Source organism: Dicentrarchus labrax, unplaced genomic scaffold (genome assembly GCF_905237075.1).
Source record: "Dicentrarchus labrax unplaced genomic scaffold, dlabrax2021, whole genome shotgun sequence".
Classification (NCBI taxonomy): domain Eukaryota; kingdom Metazoa; phylum Chordata; class Actinopteri; family Moronidae; genus Dicentrarchus; species Dicentrarchus labrax.
This window is the reverse complement of record NW_026136719.1, coordinates 10,270,122-10,279,897: the sequence shown is the minus strand read 5'-3', so window position 1 is coordinate 10,279,897 and position 9,776 is coordinate 10,270,122. Positions and strand designations below refer to the sequence as shown.

The 9,776-nt window shown below is 37.2% G+C and overlaps 1 protein-coding gene across 1 annotated transcript; it reads right to left on the bottom strand.

Moving 5' to 3' along the window:
• Positions 1-3,237: 3,237 nt before the first annotated feature.
• slc39a1 (solute carrier family 39 member 1) lies at positions 3,238-9,153 on the bottom strand. The gene is made up of 4 exons (XM_051379942.1): positions 8,883-9,153; positions 7,622-7,752; positions 6,897-7,205; positions 3,238-5,461 (listed from the first exon to the last, which is right to left on the bottom strand). The coding sequence occupies exons 1-4, from the start codon at positions 8,995-8,997 to the stop codon at positions 5,108-5,110; spliced, it is 909 nt and encodes a 302-aa protein (XP_051235902.1). The 5' UTR covers positions 8,998-9,153; the 3' UTR covers positions 3,238-5,107.
• Between the last annotated feature and the right edge of the window lie 623 nt (positions 9,154-9,776).

Below are 9,776 nucleotides of genomic sequence, written 5' to 3'. Positions count from 1 at the left end.
GTGTACCTGCTAAAGATCTGCAAGTTAGTACTAATTGTCATTGTGAGTGTGTTCACATAGTGACATTAGCATTTAGATGAAATAACCATTATACCTCTATATAGCCTCCTGGAGCTGCTAGCATGGTTGTAGTTGTTTCTGTAATAATCCACTAGGATCTGTACTTTTGATTAGTTTAGACATTTTTCCATTCAGACATTTTATTTTTGCACTTTTTACAATCTTCCCTATATTGACAATTCCTGTTTATTCTTCCATACATTAGGAGTCTTGTACTTAAAAATGTATTTGTTTTTGTGCATAGGCTACTCTGTTTTCCATTTTGTGTATCCTATCAAGATGTCTGAAGACTCTCAGTAATAAAGGTTTATCTAGAAATACTGAGTCAAAGGCAACTGGACACTGTTTTATTCGTGAAGATGTTGCCACTCATCCAAAATGTGTCATTCCCATCTGGTCTGACATTTGAAAAAGTCTGACATTTGGGAAATACATCCACTCCCTTGCTGAGAGTTATATTAGGAAATTAAGACACTAGGTCGGCTAAATGTGAAGCTACAGCCAGCAACTGGTTAGATTAGCTTAGAATAAACTCTGCAAACGTGGGAAACAGCTTGCCTGACTGATTCACCTTTCAGCACATCTAAAGCTCACTGTATCTAATTTGTTTAATGCATACACAAAAAACAGCGTATAAGTCATCTTGTAGCAATGAGCTGAGCAGGCAGATTTTGGTCCCATTCTGTATGCTAAGCCAAGCTAAGTCAAAGTGTTGCAATCTCCTACGTCTAGTATTGATCTTCTCATCTAACTCTCGTCATAAAGGTGAATAAGCAGATATCACAAAATAGCAAAACAATTCCTTTGACCTCTTTCAGGCCTTTTCAGGTCTTAGAAGCAGTCAGTAAATCAATAGTCATTCACATTTTCAAAATAATAATTTAGTCTTTTATTGAATGATCAGTACATAATAGATTAAAAAAGACTTCATACTCTGTTTTCAGTCAGTCGTATTAGTGAGGTTGACTACTTCCACTCCAGTGAACCGCTGTTCACCTGTCCTAAATGAAAGGGCACACCACTCTGCCAGGCACCTCACACTATCAGACACCAGCTCATCACAATTATCATAACAACAATAAACAAAATAACACACAGGACATTTCAACACATGATCAGTGTAATTCCTAACCAGGGTTCGAGTTACAATCTGAGCATGTGGGGGTCTCTAGAATAACTAAAGTTAGGGTCGGAGACAAATCAATAACTGCAAGTTTCAATAGTCTGAAATTCTGCCCTTTTTGGTTTCATATGAGTTGGTTCCCATGTAACTTGAACCCTTTTCCTGACAGAAAATACATGATATTTTAACATAATCATGAATAAATAAGGCAAATCTGAAAAAGGGCTAATTAACTAAAATAACCAAAGCTAACTAAGGCAAAGAATACTGAATTTTGCATTAATCAAATAACTGTTTATTTAACTGAAAACTTTTAACCATGGCTTGCATGTTTTTCTCTTCCCTCGTGATATTGTGCACCTCAATAATAAAGCATGCTACTGGCTCATGAAAAAGCAGACCTTGTGTAGGCTTACAACATGATCTGCGTCTTGTCTGAGAGAGGGGAATACAGTTGAGTGCCATCACTGAGCGGATAGAAGAGGTTAATGAGCTGTGGGTGAACAGAGGAAGCGTCCATCCCACATTAAAGCTCGACGCTCCGCTGGGTCTCCGTCCTCCACACACTGAGGCCTCTGTCATCCAGAACTGGCAGACTTACTGTACTCCACTATTGTTCCTCTATCAGCACCTCTCATTAGTGGATGCTCATGAATAACCTCCAATTCCCTCGCAGAGATAAACAGGGGTTAACAATGCCTCCATGTATTATGTCAGACGTGGCCATACAAGTGTTTTTGTCTCTGGTATACGGTTAAGTTCTTTGATGTAAATTAATTCCTGCAGCTATGTCACTCTGCAAACCAACAAATAGGCAGTGGTGGCTACTTTATAGTTTAATCTACAGCAATGCATAGTATTCTATGAGAACCACTCTAAAAGGTCAACTTTTCATGAGCTCAGTCCTGTTTTCAGCTTTGTGACACTGCATTGTCCAGCAATAGAGGGTTTTAAATACTTGATTTAATTCAAGAAGCAGAATATTCTCAACCCATAAAGGAACACTTTATCGAGTAGAGTATAAGAGTAAAAGTAAGTACAACTACCTTGAGAAAATGCATAGAATTTCCTCCCCATGAATCAGACTCTTCTGGTGATTGGATGTAAAACATATTCATGTAATCTATAATTTGGAGGTTTGTCAGAGGGGGAAAGGCCTTTTTAGTAGTGCAGTGGTGTATCCATCAGATACTTTCTAAGTAAAATTAAATTACTTGATTATGAGTTTTTCCACTAGTGTCAGATTACTTCAAGTCTGAAGACAACAAGGACTGATAAAGACTTAAAATCAGATGTTTTTCACAGCAGACTTGTCTCATTTGGGGTGGGATCACAGGTGTTACAAATAACATTATCAAAGCTCTGTTCCCTTTGGTGATCATCATTTTCTTTAATAACACCTCTACTGTCACATGTCAAAATGTCCTGTGTCAAAAAGGCAAATTAAGCGAGGTGGCCAGAGGGCTTTTACAATGTAAAATACTCTCAGGAATTGTTTTATTAATAATCCTAAATCACTGAAGTATATTCCTAGAACTAATATCCCAGTCCTCTAATCCTGCCTCTGTGAAATACAGCCCTCACTGGGATCAATCAGAGGATCAACACTCCCACCTGGTGGCACCTGCAATCTGCTGCCTCATTACCTAAAGGACATTAAATCTCTCACATCAGAGCAGAAACCCAGCGAATAAGGAAAACATTCAGCATCAATTATTGTAATTTAATTTAAGATTTCCTTGGATTAGGATTAGAGGAAAAGGAAATAAAAACCGTAAAATATGGTTCTTCTCTCTAAAAAGGTGCTCTACACTAAGAATAGGCTCACTGGCACCAACAAAAAAGCATTAATCTGTTTTAATAAAGGAGGATCCGCCTACATTTTATCTCCTATGATTGCCTAAAGTGTACTTTTTCTAAAAGAGTAATTTGACTAAACTGCAGTTAAATTCCAAGAATGTCTACATTAAGTATTCAAATATGTATTTTATCTATCATTATTCTATTAACACACCTAACATTACTTACAGACACTTCTGCGAACAACAAACACGTAGGCAGAAAATTCCTTTTTTAATCTTTACTCTGATGGAGTTTACACAACAGACAACAAAGTCACCTCTGATGAGATGAATAATCATAAGGCACAAAATAATGCATGCAAGTATAGCTGCACAAAAGTCAGTTGATGTTTTTGTATCTTACAAATACAAATAACGTTTTGTATGTTACAATACACCGGTGGGACAAAAAGCACATAACAACACTGAATTGAAAGCAGTGGTATTCTTTTTGGGGAACTGTTTCATCATACTACTTTCCGTAGTCTTCATCAGATGACCTTTAATGGGAAAAAAATGAATAATCTGCACAAAACATGAGAAATGCCCCATTTGAAATGGCATTGATTTTTGCAGACATATTTTCCAGTTTTTCATGACAACCAACCCAAACCTTCCAGCTTCCTGCTATTTGTCTGATGAGGAAACAATGTGACAATCACATGACGGACTAAAACAGGAATTGTGACTAAACAGAGAGCTTACAACTACGCATAATTGGATACGCTGACTTTAGCTGTAGGCAGGCTGAAAGCATAGTTGGACTGGGCCTTTTTTGTGCTTTACAACTTTACATGTGTGAACCATGAAAGATAGACTGAATTAATGCACCCAATATGCTGTGCTGCAGTGTTCTACTTGGTTCTTAATGCAGAAACAAGTATGTGTGGTTGTAAAATGCTACCCGGTATCAGTTTGCTGTTATCTTGCACTTCTCTCTGTGCTGATATTTAAAGTGTCTGTATTTGTTAACAATAGAAATAGATAACTAAAAGCACTCTACATAGAGAAGGTTGTTTTAATAAAGTAAATATACAGTAAGAGTCTGGTCTAGTAAGAGGGGACAAACAGAAAGGACTAAACCAGGACAAAGGTCAACATAATGTAAATAATAATGTTCAGGTTGTTTAAATTTGTGGAGATAATCACTGATTCTTTATTAGAAAAGTGCAAACAGAATAAAAACATATCCCACGTATTTTCTCATCATTGTCTTTTTCTTTTTTTTGGCATACAACTTCTTAAGGCATCAGCGAGTCAGTTTACATTTACACTGGACAAATGTAAGAAATGTTGACCAATGATCTGCGATGAAACGTTAAAAGCAGCTTAATGCTGGAATTGCACTAAAATGCTAGTATTTATCAAATAAACCTGGGTCAGTGCAAACACCATTACTAACACAGCCAACCTTCCAGCTGAGCCTGTAGTAAAGTACCATATGAAATACTTCAACCAAAGTGAAGGCACAAACAATGCTTTTTGGAAAGAAGAAGCTTCCCATTTGAATTAGGTTTAGAATAAAATGTAAACATTAAAGATCTGGAGGTAATGATATATGGACATGATTGAATTAATTACAAGGTACCATACATTTAAGGCAACCCTTTGTTTCCAGTGGGTTCCTCAATAGTGTCAAAGGTCAGAGACAGTGGTTGTTTGCAGGTCCAAAGCATGTTTGAAAACAAGACCAGTGATAAATGAGGGGACTCTGATATTCTTTCCCCTGTGCTTCTCTCAGTCATTCAACAAACCTATTGTTGTGTTTCCTCTTTACATAAAATCCTCTTTAAAAGAAATTCTATATACACATATCGTCCGGACTGCTCCTTCATGAAATGTTTTAAAAGTATATTAAAGAAATAAAACACAAATTTGCATGCTCCCTTTGACTCTCAACTTTGAGAGTTGGGTGTAATAGTGCAGCAGTAAACCCACTTCTTCTTTTTAAATGAAGACAGTTTGTCTTTCTGTACAAAAAGTCACCCAAAAAACTTGTGGGAGCCGCAGTAGTACTTGGCACAAAGCATCCCGGTCACGTTCACGACAGATATGCCAACTGAAATTACGACTTCTCTCAGTCTCAGTCCAAAAATGTCAGAGCTGCCATGACGCTGAAGCCCAGCAGGATGAAGAGCACCTTCAGAAGCTGCTTCCCGGGGGAGTTGAGCTCATGCGGGAGGATCTCGAGAAAGGTGATGTAAATAAACGTCCCTGCAGCGAGCCCCTCCAGGACGGCCTGGATCAGTGGTCCAGCTGCAAGCTGAGCCTCCATCACGCTGATACCGATGGCGATGCCAATAGGTGACATCAAGGCGAAAACTCCGATGTAAGTGGCCACCCACAATGGACGAACTGCGCTCTGGACCAGCTTCACAGACAGGCTGAACACTATGATGCTCTTGTGGACAAGTATAGCGATGCAGATTTCTAATACCTGGAGAAAACGAAGACATTTTATGGTCATTTCCTCCGTTAATAGCTTTCATATAATGGCTGAGAAACATCCGAACAATAGTAAATGTTGATGACTCTGTATGTAAAGGTTGGGTTGAATTTTAGTTGGTAAACAGGATTGGGCAATAACACAATAACAACAACTACCATGATAGCTATGTGTTCTCTGGAAATATTAGATCATTGTGGAGAATGTTGTAAAACAAAAAGCTGTTCTGCTTTGTGGCTAAATCAGATTTTCCTTCAAGTTTTTATCAATAAAGTACCCGGATATTTCAGGTGTTCAATTTGCTCATTCAATTTAATGTGTGATTACTTTATGCATTAACTGTTTGTACCTGCTCTCATTTAATTTCCCAGAAAATGCACAATATTATAACAAATCAATATAAAAATATAAAATAACAACCTCAAATATAAGAATATCTGCAATATAAGATTTATCCATATCTGAACTGATCTGTAACTGATTAACAACTGGCTTCAGAATAAATCGTAAACTTCATCAGTCTGTTAGACGTCTGTCTGCAGGGCGCTCTGTTGCACCTGTAACCACATCCTCCATTCTCAGGACTCTTCTGCATCACTGTGGCTAGGTGAGAACCTCAGCTCCCCTTTCATTCAGTAGACTCAGGTCAACTAAAAGAACATTTTGATCCATAGCATGATATATATACGCAGAATAGGAACAAATATGATTTTAAATCCTAGTGTTGTTTTCCTTCAGTGATGTGATGTTTTACTATTCTATTTATAATTCATTTTTCTTTTGTTCTTTTTGGCATCTTCTTGTATTGTAATTGAAAAGTGTAGTTACAAATATTTTTATGTTCTTGAAAATGCCATCTCGTTGCAAAATGATTCATTTAGTTAAATAAAGTTTGTATATATATCTTATATTTTAATCTATTAATTAACTGTTCAATGTCTATTTTTCTGAATAGTGAAGTCAATTTCCCACACAAACAACACACAGTTACATGTAGAAGAAAGGTCCTGTGTTAATACTCATACTATGCCGTCTTGTGACCAGAAGACACTGATCAGACTCATGACAGCGAGATTCATTTCCTGTCAAAGCGTCCTGAAGCTATAAACTGAAACATTCTTCTCGCTATATGAGCGTGCTGTGAATGTGATTCTGGCTTTATTTCTGCAAGACACTCCTAAGACAAATGTTAACAAAGGGTGTGACATGTAATAAAGTGAGAAGAACCAGATAGGTCAGTTTTAATGAGAATATGATTATGTGTGGGAGAAAAAGAAAGCGAAGAAATGTTTTATATTCTGTGGAACTTCGAGTGGATTTAAAGGTCCCATGTAGAGTTTGAGATCTCTAAAAGCACTATGGTTGATGCAGGTCCCTGGTTTTATATACAAGGAAACTCCACAGGACCCTTTTAACACCTTCTTACCTTTGAGTCAGTGCTCTGCAGGCCGATAGCGAGACCCTCAAAAACCGAGTGGAGCGAGAGCGAGAGGAAGAGCATGAAGGAACGAAAGGGGGAGTGAGCCTGAAAGTCAACGTGGATGTGGTGGCCGCTGCTCTCCAGATCAGGGGTCGTTCCATGGCCGTGCCCCTGCCCATTCCTGTTGTCCGGTATAAGGGGTGCCCTCTCCTCCTGAGCCCCTCCCATCTCCCGACAGTTTAGAACGATCCTCTCCAGTATGAGGACCATGAAGAAGCCGGCAGCCATGATGAACTCTGGAAGAGGGAAACTGGTCTGTTTGAGACCAACGCAGAGAGATGAATCAGTTTGTAGGCTCGGGCTGAAAAGGTCAAGAACTATGGAACAGAGATTTCCTAAACAGACAACAGCACCGTGTGTCTATAAAGACCCTCAGTCAACAAGAGCAGGATATCTAGAGGTGTATTCATTGATACATTATTTTATTTTAGTTCTGGTCCAGTTCCTGTTTACACTGAGGTTTTACAAACAAACCAAGAGAAGTAAACATGAAGTTATACAAACAGGAAACTGGTTAACTGGAAAGTTTTGGGGATTGACCCACATCTCTAATGCCTCTGATGTTTATATTTATGCTCTGTATGAAGAAATAACTGATTATAAGCCTTACAGGATTGCAAATTGACTGCATGGCCCCGAGTCTGTCCAAATCAGCCCATAGTCGGACATACCTCCACCTTCCGAGCTTCCAGCTCGGCTTTGATGTCCGACAGGTAATCTGGAATGATGTCGAGCAAACATGCTGCCAGGAAAACCCCACCGGCAAAACAGCTGATCAGACTCAACACTGTGCGATGGGTTTCTGCAAATGAAAAATTAAACATCTCCAGTGTTTCACCATGATCTTATACACAATGGTAAGATTGCTACAGACAAAATGCCATAAACTGCAGAGTAAAGAAAGCATATTTTTCCTCTTTTAATGACTTTACACTTTCAATTTTGTTATTATCACTTGTCTATGAATGAAGGATTGATGCTTGCCACTCCTTCCAAAGTTAGTAGTATCATGTGACACATCATGAGTATGAAAGTACAGAAATTAAAATAACTCAGCACATTACAACACAGTATGTAATGTAGAGAAATGATACTTTCACTTCCATTTAAGAAAGCCAAAGTCTACCAGCCTCGTTTTGCATGTTCATACATAAAATCAGATGTGACCATTAGCTCAGAAGGTTTAGGCTTCATCCCTGTCAGGTGACTCCAGCCCAGGGGGTTATTAATGGTAGTAAGGACATTAAAGATTAAAGTTGAGTTAAAAGACAGTATTAATGTAATGTAAACAATTTCAAATCACCACAATGCCATATGTACATAATACTAATAAAATACAACATTAAAAACATTTCCAGGAAGCATTATTAGTTCTCTCTCGTTATGGTGGTTGTGTGATATATGTCCCAAGGTTTGAAAACCACTTTACCACCACTCTGGTATCACTTCGTTAATGGTTTCTAGGTCACAGTTGATACAATCAATAGCATTTAATTGCTTTTAAAACACTATCTACTGCAAAACATGTGATTCGTGTTCAGACAGGCGGCTGGTGAACCCCACTATCTAAGACCCTGTGCCTTCCGCTAACCGTACACCAAACCTCGTTTAAACTTCTGGCAATTTAAGAATTCACTCTTTATTTGTAAGTCATAACACATCATAGAATATAAACGAAAAGTGCACATGAATCAGCAAACTTCCTTTTTTAATTCGGCATCGGAGTAATACAGCAACAAATAACGTTAATTAAATAAAACAAGGTTTGCTTGTAATAATCCACATTATTTAGCTGAGATTTATGTAGGCTATTTTAACGACTATCAACACAAACGTTAACATCTGCTAATATATATATATATATATATATATATATATATATATATATATATATATATATATATATATAATCATATATAAACGTGTACCAACCTGTCCCGTTGGTGTCTCTGAACCATTTGATTCGAGCAGGGATGAATCCAAAAAACAGAGTTAAGAGCAATAAACCGACCAGAGCACCTATTTTAACCTGGAGCAGATAATCCATCCTGGGGCATAAAGAGAGAGAGAGAGCTGCCTTTTCACTCTCCTATCGTTTATTATTTCAGCTATGAAGCGAGCCCAAGCTTCACCGACACGAAGTCAGGAGTCTCTCTGATAGACATCAGCCAACCTAATGTTGTTATTTAGAAAGTGACAGCGCTGTACAGGCACTACGGTGGCCGAAAGGGGTCGTAATGTTTCGAAATAGCTGAACAGGGCGCCCCCATCTCTTTACCATCTTTTTTATAATAACAAAGTGTCACAATATTACGTTAACTTAACAAAAGCCTTTTATTTATTATAGCACACTGTTTAAATGTTTTATATTTCATGAGTATTTATTATAATATTATTATTATATTCTAGCTATGGGTGTTTTATTCCTTAATTTGTACGTTTTAATTGTTTGATTTTTTTGCCTCATTGTGATATTTTGCAATATGTTTTATTATCAGTTTTATTATTTTATTATTTATTATTATTTTTTATTCTTGTATATTATGCCTTAATAATGCTTTTTATTCGTATTTTTGTGCCTAGTATCTCCTGAAATGTTTTTAATCCTGGTTACTTTCAGTTACTTCTGGATTATCTCAACACCAAATATGTAAATCAAAATAAGAGAGAAAAGAAATGTCAATGTAAAGTATTGATGTGGTAAATATATATTCTATAAGAAAACAGAACAATGTCACATTTAACAGTTTTAAAGACGTTTAGCCTTAAAAAAAATGTTGTCTGCTCGTGTAGTTTTAAAGAAAACTGATGTATTTTATATTGATA